General features: G+C 37.9%; 2 protein-coding genes across 2 annotated transcripts in view; both read left to right on the top strand.

The window, feature by feature from the left end:
* The first annotated feature begins 3 nt into the window (after positions 1 to 3).
* On the top strand, positions 4 to 7,214 carry trdmt1 (tRNA aspartic acid methyltransferase 1). Its single transcript, XM_058631014.1, has 11 exons — positions 4 to 139; positions 955 to 1,064; positions 1,176 to 1,252; positions 2,132 to 2,203; positions 2,971 to 3,036; positions 3,550 to 3,619; positions 3,749 to 3,820; positions 4,116 to 4,441; positions 5,389 to 5,446; positions 6,540 to 6,669; positions 6,997 to 7,214. The coding sequence occupies exons 1-11, from the start codon at positions 76 to 78 to the stop codon at positions 7,095 to 7,097; spliced, it is 1,146 nt and encodes a 381-aa protein (XP_058486997.1). The 5' UTR covers positions 4 to 75; the 3' UTR covers positions 7,098 to 7,214.
* A 2,066-nt stretch (positions 7,215 to 9,280) lies between these two features.
* The window catches only part of cubn (cubilin (intrinsic factor-cobalamin receptor)), a 38,394-nt gene continuing 24,935 nt past the window's right edge, over positions 9,281 to 22,739 (top strand). Inside the window, exons 1-22 of the mRNA XM_058635256.1 lie at positions 9,281 to 9,450; positions 9,821 to 9,950; positions 10,609 to 10,704; positions 10,827 to 10,865; positions 10,966 to 11,067; positions 11,426 to 11,529; positions 12,024 to 12,150; positions 12,564 to 12,732; positions 13,449 to 13,580; positions 13,800 to 13,895; positions 15,189 to 15,313; positions 15,554 to 15,746; positions 16,210 to 16,328; positions 16,702 to 16,936; positions 17,327 to 17,508; positions 17,777 to 17,939; positions 18,209 to 18,399; positions 18,930 to 19,086; positions 19,954 to 20,129; positions 20,692 to 20,857; positions 21,529 to 21,754; positions 22,398 to 22,528. Coding sequence (XP_058491239.1) covers positions 9,329 to 9,450; positions 9,821 to 9,950; positions 10,609 to 10,704; positions 10,827 to 10,865; positions 10,966 to 11,067; positions 11,426 to 11,529; positions 12,024 to 12,150; positions 12,564 to 12,732; positions 13,449 to 13,580; positions 13,800 to 13,895; positions 15,189 to 15,313; positions 15,554 to 15,746; positions 16,210 to 16,328; positions 16,702 to 16,936; positions 17,327 to 17,508; positions 17,777 to 17,939; positions 18,209 to 18,399; positions 18,930 to 19,086; positions 19,954 to 20,129; positions 20,692 to 20,857; positions 21,529 to 21,754; positions 22,398 to 22,528 — 3,181 coding nt within the window. The 5' untranslated portion in view covers positions 9,281 to 9,328. The remainder of the gene's footprint in view (positions 9,451 to 9,820; positions 9,951 to 10,608; positions 10,705 to 10,826; positions 10,866 to 10,965; positions 11,068 to 11,425; positions 11,530 to 12,023; positions 12,151 to 12,563; positions 12,733 to 13,448; positions 13,581 to 13,799; positions 13,896 to 15,188; positions 15,314 to 15,553; positions 15,747 to 16,209; positions 16,329 to 16,701; positions 16,937 to 17,326; positions 17,509 to 17,776; positions 17,940 to 18,208; positions 18,400 to 18,929; positions 19,087 to 19,953; positions 20,130 to 20,691; positions 20,858 to 21,528; positions 21,755 to 22,397; positions 22,529 to 22,739) is intronic.

The following is a 22,739-nucleotide window of genomic DNA, read 5'->3' as shown; positions in this document are numbered from 1 at the left end:
CGACATCGCAAGAAGAAGTCGAAGAAGGGGGAAATAGAAATGATCACAAACAACAAACCACACAAACCATGAGCCATGGAGAGTCTGCGGGTGCTCGAGCTGTACTGTGGAATAGGAGGGATGCATTACGCTTTAAAGGGTGAGCAGCTCATCTCAGCCTGTTTCTGTCTTTACTGAACCAAACACTTGAACCCACTGACGTGAATGATGTCAACAGTTTGTCACAGCAGTTATTCTGCACTCTGTGAACACGAGACTAACAACAGCAAGTTCCACGCAAGTGTTGTATCAAACATGTGTTCCTGTAACTGTCGCCACATTCGCTCCTTTTGTTTTTTAAACTCATATTTGTTTGTGGATAAATATGAACATAGTATGCCATACATATACTGTGCATACACATGTACACATACTGTATATACATATGTATTTACATCAACACACATGTACAGAAGTAGGATATTTGTTTTACAGTGTATGATTACATTGTAATGTAAGTGATTGTCACGAGCCAGATGATTATTGACGCTGTAAGACTGAAATGTGGTGACCTGTGGGAAGAAGTTCTTTCCTGGTTCTGGCCTGTGCGAGTCCTGTAGCGCCCACTAGAGGGGAGAAGTGTCAACAGCATGTGTGATGGATCTGCAGTGATGTTGACCAAACTTACTTTCCTGTTTGATGTTATAATTGATTATCTAATGAATGTATGTATTTATTATGCTGCAATCAAGTATACAGTAAATAACAACCTGAACTCAACTATTCACAACTGCATTTCTTAATGAACTGTCCCCAGAATGTCATGATGAGAACCTAAAAACAAAGGCCAAAATAAGGTTTTATCTTATTTTATGTTTTATAAATTCAAATGCCTTCACACTTTTAGTGTAGTATAAGAAGTATAGCATATATCTTAATCCACAGCTTCTAATGACTTTGTTTTTTTTCCTCCAGAGAGTGGTGTACCTTTTCACATAGTGGCTGCCATCGACATAAATCCCACAACCAATCAGATCTACAGACACAATTTCCCAGATACTCCACTGTGGAACAAGACCATCGAGGTGAGTGACAGCAGAGGGTTTACATGTGTTTCATCTGGAAAAGAGTGATTTGAATATCTATATATTTGTACCCAGCACAATACACACAATACTTTTGATGTTTGTTTTCAGGGCATAACATTAGATGACTTCAACAAATTATCTTTTGACACCATTTTGATGAGCCCTCCATGTCAGCCTTTCACCAGGTGAGTCTTATGTGTTTTATATGCATTATATTTAAGTCTGTTTGCTTCTCTTACCTTTAAAGAAATACAAATAAAGGACAAATGAGAAACTGCTGGCCGGTTTTCCAGAAAAGTTACAATTTAAGCGACACTTTAAAAACTAAGATGTCTTATTTGTTATTTCACTCAAACATTTATTCAACAGACAAAATGACAAAAGGTTTAAATGTGGACTCACATTTACCACAGGACATGTTTCCATTGTCTCTCAGTCCATCTCAGATGAGTTTGGGGGGAAAAGTCAGTGATATTTTAGCACAGAATTGATATGTAGCTTCATTTTGCACAATAATGACCGTGGTTTTTCCAAAGGCCTCGGCCGTCCTTCACTGTGGCATGAGAGTTTTTCATAAGACACGACCCGAGGGCTTGATTCTCATGCAGCAGTTTCCTCTCTTGGTTCCTCGCTTTCCTCTGACTCCCTGAATCTTTTCACAATGTTATGTACTGACATAACAGTGTGGGGGAGAGATGGTGATTGTGAGAGACGCAGATACTTCATCTCAACCTATCCTTGCTTGCAAAGATCAAGCCTTTGGAAGATGTTGCCAGTTAACCTGCTACATAATTGTGGAACCTTCCACAACAGTGATCATTTAAGAACCCTTTTACTTAGTTTTTGAGTGTGTGGCAGGCGTGACTTTGTATTTGTTAGTTTGTCAGTTACAGATTTTACACTTTTGTGTCTCAACTGTTATGAAAAATGGGCTTTGGACATAATTATAAAACACATGCATCTTCAAACATGTGTTCAAACTTGGTAAAAGCTGTACATTTTTAGCACTGTTTTAAGTATTCAGAGAGGCTATACTCATTTTCAAATGTTGTTTGTCTCTGCAGGATAGGTCGTCAGGGTGACATTCAAGATCCCAGAACCAAGAGCTTCCTCTACATCCTCGATCTTGTGCCAAGGTCCTAAATTTCCCTATTTTGCTTTTTATTGCGCTTTTGTCTTCATTTGGAACAATTTTTTAGCCCCAATAGTGTTTAATTATAGCTTACGTCATTAGGCCAGGCACCAGGACTGTTCCTCTGGATGTTTTTGCTTAGCTCGGCACTAATATTTACCTTTGGCCATCACAAGTTGATAATGAACAACCCCATTGATTTCGTCTCAGGGGGTTAAAAAAAACTTATAGATAAAAAGAACAAAAAGTAGGGTTTTTGGTCGGAAGTATCCTTAAACTAAAGGGAAAGGGGAAAAATAAGATTTTAGGGCTTGGTTCTATTCAGTTTTGAAATATCAGTCACAAAAAGACCAAAGTCTTCACTGGATGTTCTGCTCGGGTCAGCTGTATAAGCCCTATTGATGGGAGCAAGTGTATTTGTTATTCTTTCTAACAATACTCGTCTATTTCCTGCTGTCTGAAGTGAACACCAAAAGAAAATAGGCTTTTAATGTATTTCAAATATCAAAATGATTTTTATTGTACTGTGTATATATATACAGTCACTCACCATTCGGATACATTCGTATGGAATTAGATTTGTGTCAGTATTTTCAAACAACACTTTTCCGTCTCCCTCTTCCTCCTCGTCCTCGTCGATCAGCCATGTCCTCCAGCTTTTCTTGTTGAACCTTCTCTGTCGTGTATACAGAGGGTTCTTACAGGCTTGGTTTTGCTCTTTGACTTTCTTGACGTTCTCTTTTCTAACTTGCATACGGTGCTGGTGGTCAGGCTGAGCACGCCACCCCGCTTCATCCTGCTGGAGAATGTGAAAGGCTTTGAGAACTCCTCTGCCAGGTAATGATCAGTTACCACACACACAAGCATGTCTACTGCAAATGATCAGCATATCATCAATAATTACAAAATGTGCTTCAAATCATGAGGCGGTTCTCTACCTTAGCTTTTAGAAGTCTATGAAGGATTTTCTTACATTGGACTAAAATTATTGTTTGCAAGTTATGATGAATGCTGATAGTAAATTTCTGCTTTCATATAATGGAACAAAGTCAATGGCAGCAGCCTCACAAAATGATTAAAACAATGTTGACATGGAGTAAACATTTTCAAGGGAGAAGTTGAATGAGCTTTAAACATTTCACTGGGAGCATGTAGTTAATATATGTTTCTTCTAGTTAAAAAGGTATGAAAAAAAAAAAGAAAAGCAGCTATTATCAGACATAAGAATATCACTCGCCTCATTAACAAGTGAAATAATAATAAAAGTGAAATAATCTGTAATTGGTAGGCTCTTTCTAAATGTAAACTATGTTATATTTTTACATGTCCTCATTTTATACTTCTCTCTAGGGAGCGTTTAGTGACAATGCTGGTGGAATGTGGATATACTTTTCAGGAAATCATGGTCTCACCCACAAGTGTAAGACACACTTACCCTGTGACTCATTTTCCTTAATATTATAATATAGATATACAACAATATTGCATTCTGGGAGCTCTACATACTGAAGTATGCTTTTATCTGTATCACTTATATTCATAAATCCAGGTTGGGATCCCAAATTCAAGACTACGCTATTTCCTGATTGCTAAGATTGCAACAGAGCACACAGTTTTAAAGGTAAGACTTACACAACAAATCTGTCGTTATGTATTTAGGTAAAAATGATATCACAATTTGTATTCTGGTTAGAAATATACATGCTAATGACTTTGACGTGCCATACAAGTGCTGGCCAATAAATTCATCTTTAAGGGGCCAGGTGGTGAGTCTTAAACACATAGCCCTACCTTAACAATTCCCACAGTATTATAATAAGAAATCAAATAAATATTATCCATTTAAAACATTTGCAATCATGCATTAATTGCATTTATTCAAGTTAAAGTGTCTCAACAACTCTTTGACTGTGTAGATTTCAGACGTGTTCCCACATGCTGCTCACAGTGATTGCTATGAGCTGCCCGCAGTCCTGGATTCAGCCTGCTTGGCGACCTGTCAGCCAGAAGACCCAGTGGAGGGGGACCATGTCCTTTATAAAGTGGAGACAGAGGCTGACGCTCAGAGGAAGAGGAGTCAGAACAACAATCTGTCCGTCAGGCAGATTCAAGACTTTCTGGAAGCTCAGCTGGAGGCAAACGAGGAGCATTATCTCCTTCCTCCTAAAACACTGCTGCGATACGCTCTGCTCCTGGACATTGTTAAACCCACATGCAGGAGGTCTGTCTGCTTCACTAAAGGGTAAGTACGAGAATAAACACTGTGTTTATCTGTGTTGATATGGGACCAGTGCCTGATAAAAGGATCTCAGCGATGCTGCCTTCATAATCATATACACGTGGTAGTGATTTTAACTTTGTAATTCTCTCTCTGATTTCTTGGATTTAATATTGAGGTTAAACTGACGTTACTGTGTAACTAGTGGAAGTTTCAAGCTAACGCCATGAAGTTATTATTTTTGACCGCTGATAATTGAAATGTTTGTGCCTCATTTATGATATCGGTAATGTAAGGACACACGGTCACTGGTGAGAGTTTAATTAATAATAAAGAATTGACATTTACATTTGAATATTTAACACAGTGAATATAATTGCAGCTCATCTGTATTACATTATGCTTATATTAAAGATAATTCAGATTCTCTGAGGTGTGGTTGTATGAGGCTATACCAGCATAGGTGTCCAATATCGTAAGAATAAGACAACAGCTGTATCTCATTTTTTGACAGCTGCTCACTCCCTGCACCAAAGTCCAACGTCCAGAGAGAAAATCATTGATTTTAGTTGAGTTGTTGATAAAATTCTGCCTCCAACAGTTAGTTCAAATGCATTGTGTTAGGATTCACCAGAGTCTTTGGTGTGGGAGAGTGGGTGGCAACATTTCTCTTCTAAAGAATTCAGATTATGTTGTACATTATACGTACTAAAAACAAAAAATATGGAAAAGAAAAATCCCTCATTAATCTTAACCCATTTGAACATTTAAAAGAATAAAATAGTAATTAGTCAAATCAAAATGTGTTCATATTCTAGGGAAGTTTATTATGTAAGCAGATTATTACATAATATGACCTTATTGGTGCAGTGTAATGATGTAAACAGTAATTCAATGATTACATAATAAGAAAGACTGTGTTAGTTTGTGCATGTCACTCTGACTTGACTCTCAGTGCTTTGTCTCCTCAGATATGGGCGCTATGTGGAGGGAACTGGTTCAGTTCTGCAGTGCTGTGTGGAAACACAGGTGAGATTTCCATAAATGGGATGATATGAAAATGTCATGACACGATAATCCTAACCAAGGAACTTGCAATGTCTTGTATTATTGTGATATTTATGATAATCTGCTGGAAGCTGACATACAGTATACAGAGTAAACTATAGATGAACTAATGTTACTAATGTTACTTATATGACCAGAAAGAACATGAATGAAAGAGGAAATGATGTGATATCCTGAATATCTTTCATTGTTGTGCATCATCTGAGGTCACTTTATTTAAGTGAAAATGGTCATTATATGGTACATTTATTTCCATGCATTGGGAGCACTGCACATTATACTCTAAATCAAAACATGAAGAAAATGTATCCATTTTTTAACTACTTTACAGGAAATGAAGAAAAATGAATAATCGGCTGTTCAAAGAAATGTATTGTATAAACTTAAAAATCTTTAGGATTGAGCATTCCTGTGAATCCCTTAACTAATATTGAGTTGTATAACCTCTGTTTGTGAGAACTACTTCACTACTTGTCTTGTTTCAAGGGCATTTCCTCTTCAGCATAAGGCAACATGACCTCTTCAAGTATTTTGATGTAGGCAAACTGATCCATGATCCCTGGTATGCGATTAATACTACGATACTATGTTGTCGGGCCTATTTATTTATTTATTTATCATTATTATCATTATTATTATTTTTATTATTATTATTTATTAGAAGTTTGAGGGAACAATCAAATTCACATGAAAATCAACTGCAAGACACTGATCTGAAATGAATCAGAATTGAATTGGAATTAAACAAGGTGGCTGGTAATCATCCATCATCAGAACACTTTTATTATCCCGGAGGAAATTGTTTAGTTACAGTTGATCCAAGTCAGAATCAATGACTAACAGAAGGAGAGCGACCAAACCATCAAGTAAACCTTCTAATTAGAAGCTTACAAGAAGAGTCAAAGAAAGAGCATAAAAATGAAATTAAAGAGCACCAAAATAAAGGGGGCAAACAATTCAGATGAAATTGAAATAGCACAAAACTCAGTTTGGTTTGAATTGTTTCCAGTGAGCATCAGAACCATTGAAGACTTTTGTTCTGTGTCTTCTGCAGATGGAGAGTGTGTTTACCGGTCTGGACCAGTGCTCTGAAGAAGTTAAACTCCAGCAGCTGCAGAAACTGAAACTCCGATATTTTACTCCTCGTGAAGTTGCCAACCTCATGGGATTCCCTCAAAGCCTTTGTACGTCAACAACCTGTCATGAGATTCACAGCAATTATAGTCTTTGTATCTAGAATTTGGTTTAATGTAACCCTCTGTGCCAAAGAAACATACTTTGTTGATTCACAGTGACAAATTAAAAGCTGAATTTCTTGGTGCAGCTCAAATGCAAACCAAAAACAAACCTTCATTCAACATTTTCAGTGCTTTTATAGTAGTCTGTGATTTTCATTCATGTTGTGATAAAGACAAATTCAACCATAGCAGTCGCTCTGTTGAATAGTATTGTGTGAATTTGACACCCAAGTATTTGCTGATGTACTAAATGAGATTTTGTGTCATTTGCAGCTTTTCCAGTTCAAGTCACGACCAAGCAACAGTACAAAGCTTTAGGAAACAGCCTGAATGTGGTGGTGGTGGCCAGACTTCTACAACTGCTGCTCTCTTAACACTTACAGGATAACTGATTATAGAAAAGTTCAAATACTAAACAAATATGTAACAGTACAGTCCTGTTTGTTTAGTATTTTTTCTAAATATGTGAAATAAAATCCTCTTTGGTATTAGGTTTGGACTGAAAAATCATTATGTGTTTCACAAGGTTTTTTCTTATTCAAATGTCTGAGTTGTAACAACAGTAACCTTCACTGTACTTGGATGATTCCCTTCACACCTGTCTGAAACCACGTGTGGCGTCAGTGATAATCTTCGGTTTTAAGAAGAAAAGATTTAAACCTGCACATAAATGACATTTTTTTTAATATTTTCAGTGCAGAAGGAATAAAACGTTCAAGTCGGAACAATTCCAACCACCTTCATCTGTTTCTGTTGCAGGGATGTTCGTTATTTTTATAACGAACAATATTTACATATTGTTTCCTTGGCCGACCACGGCATCTACTGTCCTCAATGTTGCCTATTTCTTTGTGCTTCTTAAAAAGAGCTTTTTCCAAAAAGAATTATAGTATGTCTTAGACCTGAGGAGTAGTAAGCAATTTGGAGAGAGACCTGAGTTGCTGCGGGACATGTCTTCACCAAATATAAGGTTTTAAAGGCTGTTTATTGTTTATTGACTGTCTCACATGATTATGTTACAACACTCACTTTTGTAAATAATGCAGACGATTCACTCTGGATTCCTTATGCTTTATACTTTATACCTTTCTGCGAACATTTCAAATGCATGAATGCGATGTTTCAGCAGAAGATTTTTCATTTGTTTGTCGAGTTTCCTTGAATCATGTGTGTGAGGAACAATAAACAATAAAGGACTTTGTACATTGTGCAATACTGCATTATGAAGTTGGGCAAACCTGAATGAGCAGAAGTGGAAACATCATTTAGGATATTATACAATGTCGTATCATAAAACCCTACACATTATATATACGGAGGAGAAATAACGTGTTGTATATGTAAATAATTAGAGGTTAAAACAGGGCAACTCATAGGGTTGGTGTGGACAGCAGTCATTCAAAACCCAATAGTGGCTTTACACCATTAAAACAATAACAAATGGGGCCTCCACTCTAAAGTTTCATTGTTGTATTTGTATATTAATGTTTATGTTTTTTGTTCATTTATGGAGTAAAAGATTAAAGCATAAACTAAATTGATTTTTAGTGTTAAAAGAGTGTACAATGTGATGGAAATGACTTGTACTCTGATGTGTTTCCATTTGTATCATATTTGCGACACAACTTTCTGTGACCTATATATCTTATGAACACGATCAATTATTGCCTTTAAAACCTGATACCTGTATTCTGCCCCCCAGTGGATTATCACGCCACTGCAGGCAGTGGAAGTCTGTTTTGGGCCTTTTCATAATGGCCACTGTCATTAAATCATCCACACACTTATTTCAAGACATTACAGTAAGAATAACATGTATATTGTTACTCCTTTTCAAAATAAATATCATCTGTGCTCAAACAATGCATAATTACATAAAACAATATTCATTATTTAAAAGTACAATTGTGTTAAAAATGTGTGTACCACATGTGATACTGCAGGTATATAGGTAAGCTGCTTTATCTCTGAAAATCACATTTTTAACGTAATTTACATCACACACTATTTTGATGATCTAGTTAAAATGATTAAATAATAAAATAATAATGACATTTAGGTATTTTCATTCGTAATAACAATTCCTCTGAAATCATAATCGCTACGGTACTGACCAATTTTTTTTTATATTTCAAAAAGATTAGAAGAAGAAGAAGAAGAAGAAGAAGGAGAGAGAGAGAGAGAGAGAGAGAGAGAGAGAAAGTGCATCAAGGACAGAAACTTTGCCCAGCAAATCAAATGATATACACAAAATATCTCATAAACCTATCTTTTTTTTGGATTTTGTTGTAATGTTTAATAAACATAAAAATGTTGTGTTTAATAAGATCAAGTTTGTGGGGTCATTTTAGGTTGTGCCCATCTGCTCAGTGCTGATCTTCTTCTTCTATGTAACTAACACACACACACACACACACACACACTTGACAGAAGTTATTTATCTCCTACAATCATGTGAGAGGCATAATACTTCATAAAAAGTTAACCAGCTTTGCTAAATCATGATGTGCTTTATGGCAGCATCGTTAGGTCAAAGTCAGTCAGTGAGCAGCTCCTCACACTTCAGTGAAGCTGCGTTCAGTGTCCAGGCGACACATCTTCTTCCATGGCCGAGACGCTGCGACTCTCGTGGCTCTTCTGCATTCTCTTTTTTCTCCTGCTGGGTCTGCAGGGAGAGCCGAGGGAGGCCGCGCATGCACCAGACAAGAGGAGCGTCAGCTCTGAGCAGTGAGTTGGAATTTGCAGATTTAGTATTTGTTTTTCAAAAACACTAAAAACTAAAAAACACTTAAAAAAGAAAGTGAGAACCAAGTCGTGTTCTGTTGTCATTGTTTGAGTCAGGTCTGTCATAAGCCAGACATTTAGTTTCACACTTTCAGAGCTCATTTATATATTTATACTTCACAAATTTGACATCATAATTTAGTTTGAACTAATAATGATTAACAAAAAAACAGTTCCCTTAATATTATGTGACATCCCTTGTGGGATATATTATTTTTTTAAATGAATTGTAACCTAAAGAAATCTCTGCAGTAAGGCCATAAGTGTGTCTGACGTAGAATACTAAGCCTGTCTTGGTGATGTGACCGTGCAGACCTCGTATGCTGTCAGATAACGGTCACCTTGTCTTCACGACCGGTGACAATAAAGAGATTCGCTTCCAGACATCAGCATCAGGCCAAGTTAAAGTGAATAATGAGGACCTCACCCAGCTTTTAAGTCAGGTAAGTTATTTCCATTACGGTAAATGCTCACACCAGCAACAACACACACACAAATAATGAATGATGTATCAAAATGATCTCTTCCTAATTTATTGTTATTTGAGAAATTCACACACTCTTAAAATGGCACATGTGCAGAGTTATCTTTCTTAAAACACTCTATAATTTGAAATATTACTCAAACTAGTATATATAACTGCGAGTGGACTGCTAAGTGTTAAATGTGGGCGAATATTGACATGTTTTTTATGGTATAGTTTTAATGTTTAAACTTGTTAAACTAGTGACATTGCCTTCATCATGTCAATGACATTGTAAACCAATTAGTTTATCCAAACAAGTTGGAAATGTCCACTAATGTTTAGTTTTACAGCCTCATTAAGACTTTTATTAGCTTTCACACATGGCAAAGCTTGCTGCTTCTCATATGAGACTAACAATCATTAACAAGTCACAAAGCAGACACAGCGCTTTGGACAGGACCATGGACCAGGATCTAAACTGGTCCATGGCACTATACAACTCAACAAATGAGTCCAGTCCATTCATCTGCTTAAGTGATAGTTTAGGTTTTTTTCAGATTATTTATTCAAATTCAGCTTTTAATATTATATATATATATATGTAAATGATTGAATATTACCTTGTTGAATTTTAGATCAAAACCAACAAAGAGGACATAGACACCATTAAGACTCATGGAGGTGGAATTTCCCCTGAACTCAACAACAGACTTAACCAGCTTGATACTAAGGTATGACATTTACTAATTATAATAATTAAAATAAAATGGCATTTTAATGTTCTTTTTTGTGTTATTTAAGATCCACACCACTGTGTATTTCCTTTTGTGTCATTGTGAAACACATTATTCAGGTTTCAGGCCTTCAGAACAGAGTGACGACAGTTGAATCGGTAAGACACTGAAACATGTTAGTTGTAGCGGCTCAAACACAAAACACCATGTTTACTTTTATTTGTTACGTTTCCTGTTGTGTCTTCTGTTTTCCTTTAGAAAGTCCAGAAGGTTTCCTGCAGCAGCAATCCATGTCAAAATGGAGGAACTTGTCTGAATACACTCAACTCATACCACTGTCTGTGTCCCAGCAACTGGGATGTGAGTTCCTTTCTCCTGTCCTTACTTTATGTGGAAGGTTATTGCAACTGGCTTACAGGAGACGTCGACAAATCCTCATTAAAGTCATTATTTATTCAATATATTCAATATGCACTTGGATAGTTTTTGCATTGCATCGTAATAAATAATCAAAATAATAAAAATCATCATCATGGCACATGGTGGAGTAGTGGCTAGCACTGTTGTCTTATAGCAAAAACCCGCCTTTTGCAGCTGGGATTGGCTCCAGCACTCTGCAACCCTCATGTGGAGGATAAAGTGGTAAACAATGAATAAATGCATCATCATCATCCTCTTTCTTCCTCTCTCTCTCCCTGTGTGTGTGTGTGTGTGACAGGGTTCCAACTGTGCAACAGATGTAAATGAGTGTCAGATACTATCGGGAACTCTGCAGGGTTGTCAGAATGGAGCGACCTGTCTCAACACTGCTGGATCATTCAGGTATGTTCAAGCTTTTCACATAATTATGTGAGTATTATGAATGAATGAATGAGTGAATGAATGAATGAATTAAAACAGTAATTACATACATTCTCTAAGGCTGTTGAGACTCGCGAAAGCCAATGACACAATATGAACGTCTGACCAGAGTGGCAGTAGATACGTTGATTTTTATCACATTCTTTTTATAATGTTATCCATATGCACTGGTTTTTACCAGAAAAATGGTTTAAGGTTTTAACTTAAACTCAGTAAATGGACTGCTATCAGTGTTAGTGTCTCACAAAAGCAGCCAAAAACATAATTACAACATTCTTAGTGATTATGTCATCCACAACAGAACATCTGTCTTTCTGCCCACTTGACCATGACAACTTGACTTGAGCTGTCAGTGCACTTGTTGCACTGCATCAAAAACACAACAATAACAGTATGATTTATGATAATAATAATAATAATAATGATAAATAATCATTCTGTGTGTGTGTGTGTAGTTGTACCTGTTCTCCAGAATGGTCAGGGACTCACTGCACTGTGCGTTACGATGACTGCAGGAATGCAGGACAGGACTTGTGTGTACACGGCACATGTATTGATGCAGACCGGATTGTAATGGGACAGGTAAGCAGTCATTCAGTCATTTAGTCATTTACTTATTAAAAATGACTTATTTTTTACACCTCTGGCTATGTTACACACCCATTCCAACTATTTGTCTCAAATACATTTGATCTCTGTCATTAAAGACATTTCAATTTGCCAAAGTGTAACATTCAAACATTTCATTTCAAATTTAGAAAGTAATGTTTTCCATGGTTTGCAGAAAAGCAAAATGGCAACATTTTGCCTGGAAGACCAGTTTGATAAACGTTAATATTAACAAAATATCGTGATTCCTTTGTTTCACATAGTTGCAAGAACTTCTCTAGCATTTTATTGTATTTTATCTTCGTCTTTTGTCTTTCACGACGCAGCTTTATGGTGGATTGATTTTGATTGACAGAGATTTGCTGATGTTTTCCCTCAATAAACAGCCGAAATACAAGTGCATCTGTGAGAGTGGCTGGGAGGCACCAGCAGGGAGCGCAGCCTGTATCGCTGATGTCAATGAGTGCAACCTTCCCAACAAGCCTTGCTCTACCAACCCAGCTGTTCCCTGTTTCAACACCCAGGGCTCATTCTACTGTGGAGCCTGTCCTGCAGGTAACATGAAACATCACATCTCACACAGACAGACAGACCACTGTTTGGACTGATGGCAGATTGGATCACTGACATCTGTGAATATAGAACCAGGTGCACATGTTTGGAAAGAAGTGACCAGACAAGTGATGAGTATCAAAACAGGAAGTGTCAAAATAAAACAAGATTAAAATAAAAATGGAAAAAATATATATGTTAGAGGAGTTTAGAGTGCTATCAATTTTGTCAGAGTTTATTTGGAAATAAATTACTAATTATAACTAATTATAACTAAATTGTCAGATTGTTCATAGCTTCACCGTCTGTAGTGATTTAATTCTTCAAATGTATTATAGGAAATGCAGACACTGTTGCGTCACATTGCTCTAATGTGATACTCGTACACAATAAAGTCCAGGAGTGTTAACATATGTTTTCAACTATATTCCCCCGAGACCCTCCTTCTTCTGCTCACTCCCACTGCACCACTATATCCTTTCAATGGAAACATGTCTCTAGTCCATATATGAAGCTGTTGTACATTGACATAGACAGGTTTTTAAGTAACGATTCATGTAAAAATAACATTTATTTAAAAGCTCTGAAGCTAGCAGGCTGTCAGTCTTCTGGTCGTTCTTTATTTCTTCAAATCTCTTTAATGGGTGTCACCAGCTCAACAGTGATCTGTGTGCCAGGTTGAAATGATGCTATAATGTAGGATCTCTGTTATATCGCAGGCTGGCTTGGCAATGGTTATAGCTGTCAGGACGTGGATGAATGTTTGACCAACAATGGCGGCTGCTCCACCACTCCCATGGTGCAATGCTTGAACACTATGGGCTCCTTCCACTGTGGGACTTGTCCTCCAGGTAAGGGGGCAATAATTAATTGTTGAATGTCATTTTATGAATCCGGATGTGGCAGAGAAAGAGCAGGTTGTGTAAGGACTGGAAATCAGGACATTGATCAGTTTTTGTAGAGATTCATATGTGAAACATCCACAGTGAGGGCCAAAGGCTTATGTGTGATTGTAGTCTACACTTTGACCGAATGAATGTGACTGTTGCTAAATGGATTCACGTTCACAGGTTATGAGGGTGATGGGAGAACATGCACCCAGGCGAATATCTGTGCCAACAACAATGGAGGCTGTTACCCATTAGCTACATGCTCCTCCAACCCAGGTAAAAACAATTCATTTATTTATCTAACACCATTTACATGAAAGATGGGAATAAGAATATTGCTCATTGAACACTCTAAGTTAAACTCCTGTCACGGGGGCCATGTCCAGTTTACTTCTAGTGCCAGTGGAGTGTTGTGTCAGGAAGTGCATTGAGCATAAAAATCTCTGCCAAATCAAATATGTGGCTCATCAGCTGTGGCAACCCCAGAGGGAATTATGTTTGTGCATTGTCAGAACATGTCGACAGAATTTTACTTTAATGCATTTTCATACGGAACATCACAACTTGGTGATTTAATACTTGACTTATGGTATTTCCACCAGCTCTACTGGCCTCGCTGCCTCAGCACAGCACGACACAGCACGCTTTAGGTCGCATCTCCACTACAATAAAAAAGTACCTAATTAACGTGGGCGGAGTCATCACTGCACTGCACTGACTTCATTTTATACGCGACACACCCACACACACCAACGGTTGACTAGTGACTAGTGACTTTACACCAGACTCCTGGTAGTTGTTGGAGATTAACCCAATAATTTAGGATTGTTAAGTAGTTTTAACTGATCTACAGTTCGGCACTGTTCGGCTTGATTTCTGTCCACACGTCTCCGCAGTACAGCCTCCTACTCCACAGACTACAGCGGTCTGTGATGCCGCTCGCGATCGGTGGTGTCCCTAAATACACCAGACTCTTCTGTTAAATATAGAGATATCCCTGGTAGTTGTTGGAGATTAACCCACGTTCTTAGGACTGTTAAGTAGTTTTAACTGATCTACAGTTCGGCGCTGTTCGGCTTGATTTCTGTGTGGGAAGTCTCTTCCTGTGACGTCACTCTGGCCAGTCTGTGGCCGGCAGTCTGACCAATCATCGCATAGTAGCTCGCCGGAGCAGGTACTAAAAATAGTACCTGATACCAGGTAAGCTAGTGGAAACGCTACTTAAACTGTGTCGTGACGTGGCGTGGCGAGTAGAGCCGGTGGAAATACGCCATAAAAGTAGTACTTGGTACCAGGTACTATGCTAGTGGAAACGCTACTTAAACCGTGACGTGGCGAGTATTAGCATTACCATTAGCATTAGTCAGTCCTCATTTAGGACTTCATGATGACTTGACTCATTAGTGTAAACTTACCTGGTAAACAATGATTTTTCAACCTCTGTTTGAATCATATATTATCATTTTATTTATTTGATGTGTTGTTTTTTTTTAGCCTAAAGTCTTTTTTTGAGTGACATGTGAGGTGTGGTACATAACCATATCATATTCTTCTTCTCACACCCTTTAGGTTCAAACTTCCCAATATGTATTTGCCCTCCAGGCTACACAGGGAATGGTTTTGGGCCAACAGGCTGCACTGAGACCAGCAACATATGTCAGACCAACAACCCTTGTGTCAATGGACAGTGTGCGGTGAGTTTGTGGCTGTGTGTCTTTTCAGACACTGTAATTGTAGGTGGCTATAATTGATTATACTTGTACAGTTGACAAATTAAACCCTAAAACCACATTTAAATGAGCTTTATTAAATACGACCCTGGTTTTTTGTCACTTTGATGTTCTCAGAAATTAGAAATTGCATAATCATATCCCTCTGTGACAATAAATAAATAAATAAATGAATGACTAACTAGTGCACTGCTGCTGTCACAGGCCACTTCCTCCGCGCCGGGATACATCTGCAACTGCAACTCTGGTTGGCAAGGAGTGAACTGTGACCAGAACATTAATGAATGTGCAAGCAACCCCTGTCAAAATGGAGGAAACTGTACGGATGTCACTAATGGATTCACATGTACTTGCACTTCCCAGTGGACTGGCCCACTCTGTCAGACCCCACAGCAAGGTATTACCAGCCAGAAATAATCCTTTATGAAAGGATTGGGAAGATGAGGCATGGGAGAGTGAGAGAAGAAGTCCAGTAACAGGATGGTTATGGTAAAATGAAAAGGGTTGAATGGATGTATAGATCAAAGAGGCTGGTTAACATTTTCTATTACCATGATTATGGATCATCAATGATATATTCTGTACTCCTAAGAACTTTACATCTGAAAATGCATTTCTGTTAATAAGAGACTCACAACTGAAAACATCCAAAACACACTCAAGGAAGAACCGACACACATCAGGTCAGACTCACCAATGGAGAAATGGTTTAAAAAGGTTTAAATACTGCAGCACATAAAATAATCAAATAGTTGTATGTCGTTCACGTAGAATGTGTTAGTTATTTACATATTATTTGTACAAGGTTTGCAACAGATGTGATTTTATCAAGCACTGCCATGACTTTGTGTGTGTTCCAGTGTGTGGGGGTGACCTGACAGGCCCTGCAGGTTCCTTCAGTTATCCCAACACTCCAGGTCATGACGAATATGATCACCAAGTCAGTTGTGCCTGGGTTGTTCGAGTGGCCCATAATCAGGTCAGTTGACTTATTTCAGGTCAAGTCAGTTGCCTCTTACTTTGGTAAATGTCCTTTTCCTGACACCTTTCCTGGTTTATTTGATATTGTCAGGTTGTTACCTGCCGTCTGGATTTTCTCTCCATTCTACATATGAATCCACATATTACATATGAATCTTGTAATGCCACTATGTAGCTCACTGTAGTAATATGGCCATTTAATTAGGTCCAAAAGTGTTATTAAGAACATTATCAACACACTGGTCTTTTGTTGCTGGTCAGCTTTATAGATCATTTAATTCAAAGTCTTGTCTTGTCCTTGAAATCAAATACTCTGAAAGAGGAATCCGAGTCTTTGTGATGCTTAGTCATGTTTGTGCTCTCCTCTTTAGATTGTCCGGATCACCTTTCCTTTCTTTGATCTGGAGAACAGCGCCAACTGCAACTATGACTTCCTTCAGATTCATGATGGGGACAGTGCCTCTGCTCACATGATGGGCAAATATTGTGGCCAAAATAACCCCAAAGACCTCAATAGCTCCCACAATGCTTTGTATTTCTGGTTCCGCTCCGACCATTCTGTCAATGCAGGAGGCTTCACGATTACTTGGGAAGCTAAGGAACCAGGTAGAGCTGTTTCCTTTGGATTATCATATATTAACTTCCTGTTCTAAGCTTAATGTCAGATTGAATCCCAGTTTGACTATTGGCAGTTTCTATCTTGAGTTTTAATGTTGGCAGGTACTTGAGATTTTATTTTAGTCTTAGTATTTTAGATGGGAATGCTTATGAATTCTAGTCACAATTTAGTCATTTCTATCCTTAATAGTTGTAGTGTAGTTGTAGTCGATAAAACATAGTAATATTTTATTAGCACAAGATAATGGATGGGAAGATATTTTTTTTGTGATTCATGAATGCATACTTTATGAAATTTACATATTATATTATATTATATTAAACACTTTAGTGGAAATGGGATCTAACAGACAGGTTGATATCTCCTTGTCGTCTTAGTGTGTGGAGGCGTATTGACTGCTCCATATGGCAACATTAACTCACCTGGTTACCCTGGAAACTACCCACCTAACAGAGACTGCTACTGGACAGTGACGGTGGAGCCCGGCTTGCTCATTACCTTTGCATTTGGGACTCTCAGTCTGGAGCAACACCCTGACTGCAACTTTGACTTCTTAGAGGTGACAGATTTGTTACATTCATTATTGTCAGTCAATTAGATTCATTTGGTAGATTAATGACATCCAAGCTATATATGTTTAAGCCTAATTAAATTGTTTAATGTCCAATAAGTAAGAGATATATGATATAAGATATATATACTGTTTTTTCAGGCATATTTACTGTGGTTTGTGACATCACTCCTAAAAACAAGCTTACAGTGTAAGCTAAAACTACAATTTCTTGCAGCTGTTATATTCATTGCCCTTTCTTGGTCAAATTTTGCAGATCCGGGATGGTCTTCTTTCTGGTGACCCAGTTCTGGGGAAGTATTGCAGTACTGCATCACCTGCACCCCTGCAGACCACAGGTCCAGCTGCGTGGATCCACTTCCACTCTGATTTCGCTGTCACTGACCGAGGATTTCACATCACATATACAACATCGCCGAGTAAGACCTGTGTTGAAGAGAATATCTGTATGACAGATGGCTGTTCTCCACCTCACTGACTGATTGTCAGCACAACTACTTAACTTCAGTGTGTGCAATTCACTGTTACTGTAACAGCAGAGTCTTAAATTAACTATATGTCTAAAATGATCTTTAACACACATTTTAAACACAGCACTAAAAGTTGATTTACTCTGCAGATATTTTGCTGTGAAAGACAAACACAATGCATTAAGCTGCACATGTAATACCATGGTTTGTGCTCTTAGGTGATCCCGGCTGTGGTGGTACCTTCACTGAGAGTGAGGGCATTATCATCTCCCCTAACTGGCCCAACAACTATGCCCACAACCGCCAGTGTATCTATTTGATCAGGTTGCCAGTTGGTGAGAAACTGACCCTCAACTTTACTCACATGGACCTGGAACTTCATAGTGGATGTACTTTTGACTATGTGGAGGTAGGTTGGTTTTCACTTGCAGTCATGTGGTATGTTCTGAGTTATTACATTAAGTAATGTCTCACTCTTTCTCTTTGTTACATACTGTATATGCCTCTTACATGCATTAAGGATTAGATTGGATCTAATCATCCACTTGCATAGTTTCTTATACCAATGCTATGCTGATGATATCCAACTTTATCTCTTCCACTTCCTTTATTTTTGCCATAGACTGAAAACATTTGGGTTTGATATCAAAAGATGAATATGAGACAAAAGGTTAACATTTCATGAACAAACAGCCTACAGAGATGAACATTTACATTTTAAACTCAAAAGATGAAGCAACCCCTGTTTTATGATAAAGGTCAGCCCATGAAGTGTCAGGTCAGTAACATAGATTTGTATTTGTCAGTTTAATAAGGAAAAAACATTAATGATGGCTCTGTTCAGTTCATTTAAGTCAGGTCCTGAACCTGAACCCTGAAACTAAGGATGATCAATCAAACTCAGCCATCATTCATTACACCCTTTATATTCTTTCTAAGGTTCGTGAAGGCCGGGTGGAGACTGATCCTCTAATCGGCAGGTACTGTGGAAACACGCTGCCTGCTCCCATTCTCTCGTCCTCCGACTCTCTGTGGATTCGCTTCAAGTCAGACAGCTCAGTGAGCCGGGCTGGTTTCAGAGCTGTCTATACTGTTGGTGAGATTTCATGGCTTCATGTTTATGTGTCATTTTCTCTCTGAAGTAATATCATTCTCATACTGTAGAACATGTGTGTGTATATATATATATATACATTTATATTACCAAACATTTAACAGTGTTAATATGTTTAATATGTAAAACTCTTGAATGTTTGCGACCAAGCATGTACTGTATTACATTCTAACTAGTAAGTGACCATGTGACACGTCACTTAATAGACACCTTATGGGGTTATAAAGACTTTTAGGAGTAGAGTCAAGGACACTGTCTCAGATTTTGTCCGTCGTAACTTCATAATGTTTACATTTACAGTTGATCAGGGCAGCTGAGGTATGTGGACCTCATCACTGATTGCTTTATGTCTTTATACCTTGTACTGTATGTCCTCTTTTCTGCAAGGATATTATAGGAATAATAAACCTGCTGTAAAATCAGGCATTACGAGTAAAAGACTTGATTTTTAAAGATTTTAAAATAAAGAAAAACATTTCCTTATTTTGAAGACTGAAAGGGAAAAAACCTGGAAGAAATATAATGTAATTATAATCACTTTGTTGATTGATTGTTTTCAAGATGCTTTTCATAAGCACATCCTGTCATTTATGCAGCCTCAGCCACAAGATTCTTACTTTCTCATGCATACACGTGGATGCACGGTAACAGTAACAGTCAGTGGAGACAGTGGTCATTAGAGTGTTCAATGTTAAATGGATGATAATCTACACAGTGATCTTCACTGCTTCTCTCTGTAGTAGTGCTTGGTGGTAACAGAAAGAGCAACTGTTTGTTGTCAATACCTCAACCACTGATGGAAGTCCACTCAGTTTAGTCACTGACCTTTCATTAACACTCTCTCGTCAGCTTGTGGAGGGACTCTGTCTGGGACTGGGCAGTTACGCTCCCCGTATCACCCCAATGCCTATCCCCACAACAAGGTCTGTGAGTGGGTCATAAATCAGCCAGAAGGCTACGTGGTCACGCTTGACTTCCTGTCATTTGACGTCGAGGGCAACTCCTGTCACTTTGACTTTGTTGAGGTAAATGAATATTGGTTCTGTTGTTTGTTATAATCCCAATAAATGAATATTGGTACTGTTGTTTGTTATAATCCCAATAAATGAATATTGGTACTGTTGTTTGTTATAATCCCAATAAATGAATATTGGTACTGTTGTTTGTTATAATCACATTAAATGAATATTGGTCCTGTTGTTTGTTATAATCCCAATAAATGAATATTGGTACTGTTGTTTGTTATAATCCCAATAAATGAATATTGGTACTGTTGTTTGTTATGATCACATTAAATGAATATTGGTACTCTTGTTTGTTATAATCCCAATAAATGAATATTGGTACTGTTGTTTGTTATAATCACATTAAATGAATATTGGTACTGTTGTTTGTTATAATCACATTAAATGAATATTGGTACTGTTGTTTGTTATAATCACAATAAATTAATATTGGTTCTGTTGTTTGTTATAATCACACATGAAACACAAATCACCAATTGTGGAAAGTTGCTGAGTATATTTACTGTAGTACAATACTCATGTGCATGTATGGTATACCTTATCTGTTTCTTCTGTTTTCCAGGTGAGAGACGGCTCCACGTCCAGCTCTCCTCTGCTGGGGACATTTTGTGGTGCTGAGATTCCTCCCAGGCTCCAGTCCACTCAGAGATCTTTGTACATCAAATTCAAGACTGACTCGTCTGTCAACAACCATGGCTTTGAAGCAGCCTACAGCTCAGCCTTGGAGGGTGAGTAGTATCAACATTCACTATCAGTTTAGCAAACTTTTATGGCACACGGCGAGGCGTTAGATTTTATTAGAACTCATTTTCTCAATTGCCAGATTTAGTCTACGTTTTATTAGAATCATAACCCGTTTGGTCTTGGATCCATCCCCGAGGATGCTACCTTTCTATTCTGTAATGTTTGTTCTGCATACGACGGACACCAGTCGGTTCTAGATGAGTCTCGGATAGGAGAGACACATTAAAACATTTTTCTTCTCAGCAATTCTAGAACTTTTGAGTGCTTAAATGATGACATTTAGGGACGGTATAGTGTAATTAGCCATCCAGGTAATCTCTAATGCAGTCCTGATATGATACGATGAGAATAACGTCCCTGTGATATACACACAACTTATAATTTCAAAGTTTGAATGACATTTATATATTTAAGTATGTGTAACTATTAAGAAGTTAAAGATTTTCAATTCATGTACAATAATCCTCAAAAAACAACCATACCCATTCATATGCCAGTGACACTTTCATGTATCTGTCCTTGTAGCTCCTGCTTTTAATATGAGACAAGCACCAGTATTTATTTCACTATTATTATTATTATTATTGTTTTTTAAGCTTTTCAACAAAACAAAACATCTCCAGCATGTTTGTGTTGTCCCTTGTTCTTGTACCAGATTGTGGTGATACACTGACCAGCCCTTCAGGCACCATCACCAGCCCAGGACATCCAACCAGCTACCCTCACGGTGCCAACTGCACCTGGTACATCAGCGCTCTTCCAGGAAACCTGGTCCGACTGTCGTTTGATTCCTTCAACTTGGAGTATCACGACAACTGTAATTATGATTATGTGGAGGTCTATGACAATGGTACTGTGCAGACTGGAACCAAGATTGGCAGGTATATCATCTATATACTGTATACACTGTATGTGTCGGCAGGTTGTGTGTTTTATTTTTAAGGTCCATCATAGTGCATGGTAAGAATCTGTTCTCCATCAAAACACCCATGCACATGTGTGAATCAGCTGCTTATTATACCATGGGTTTGGTAAAGTCCAAAAAGATAAAACATCGTTGAACTAAACTTTAATTTTTTTTTAAAAACATATTCATTTTGTCATTCATTGTCATTGTCATCAGTCCCTGTTGCAGCACCACAGACAGTGGAGCTGCAACATTAACATACACACATAATCTCAAATAATAAAAGGAAGTTTCTCATACGGTAAACGAGCATAATTCTTTCTTACGCTGCGGAAAAAATAAGGATGGTGAAGGTGCAGCCTAGTGAGGCTACACACTTTATTTTGAGTTTACAAAGTTACTAAGTTAATAGAAATGGAGTCTCCCTCAGCTTTCTTCTTTGACTTTGCCCATGATCTCAGTACAATATCAGTTTGTTTTAACTCAACAAATGTTACACATCAACAAGATGTTTTGACTTTGTGTGTCTTAAACATACTTGTGGCCTAAACTGAAGTTTTTAATCCAGATTTCTGTTGTTGGTCGGCAGTGACACGTGTTTTTTTGTGTACATGCAGATACTGTGGACGTTCAGTGCCTCCATCCATCACCAGCACTGACAACCTGCTGACCCTGCTGTTTGTGACCGACTCAAGTTTAGCCAAAGAGGGATTCTCTGCCAGCTATGTCTCCATCGATGCTTCCACAGGTAACACACTATGTGATGCTATTGTACTCTGCAGAATGTTTTATGATGTGAGGTATAATTGATGTGTGAGTGAATGTGTGGTCAACACTTTCCAACAGGGAAAGGCAACAGTGCTAACCGCTACACCACCCGTGTGACCCAAGCTGCAAAATACAAATGCAATTAGTTTTTTTCATTTTGAAAAGTAACAATGATATTAAACAGAATGTTT

The sequence above is a fragment of the Solea solea genome, chromosome 1 (genome assembly GCF_958295425.1).
Source record: "Solea solea chromosome 1, fSolSol10.1, whole genome shotgun sequence".
NCBI classification, from domain to species: Eukaryota; Metazoa; Chordata; class Actinopteri; order Pleuronectiformes; family Soleidae; genus Solea; species Solea solea.
The sequence above is the reverse complement of the archived record's forward strand: the minus strand, read 5'-3'. Positions and strand labels throughout refer to the sequence as shown.

Coding starts and splice junctions, on each gene's coding strand:
- trdmt1 (XM_058631014.1), top strand. CDS start 76: ATGGAGAGTCTGCGGGTGCTCGAGCTGTACTGTGGAATAGGAGGGATG. Junction 3,620..3,748: donor TCATGGTCTCACCCACAAGT/GTAAGACACACT, acceptor TCATAAATCCAG/GTTGGGATCCCAAATTCAAG. Junction 4,442..5,388: donor TCTGTCTGCTTCACTAAAGG/GTAAGTACGAGA, acceptor TTGTCTCCTCAG/ATATGGGCGCTATGTGGAGG.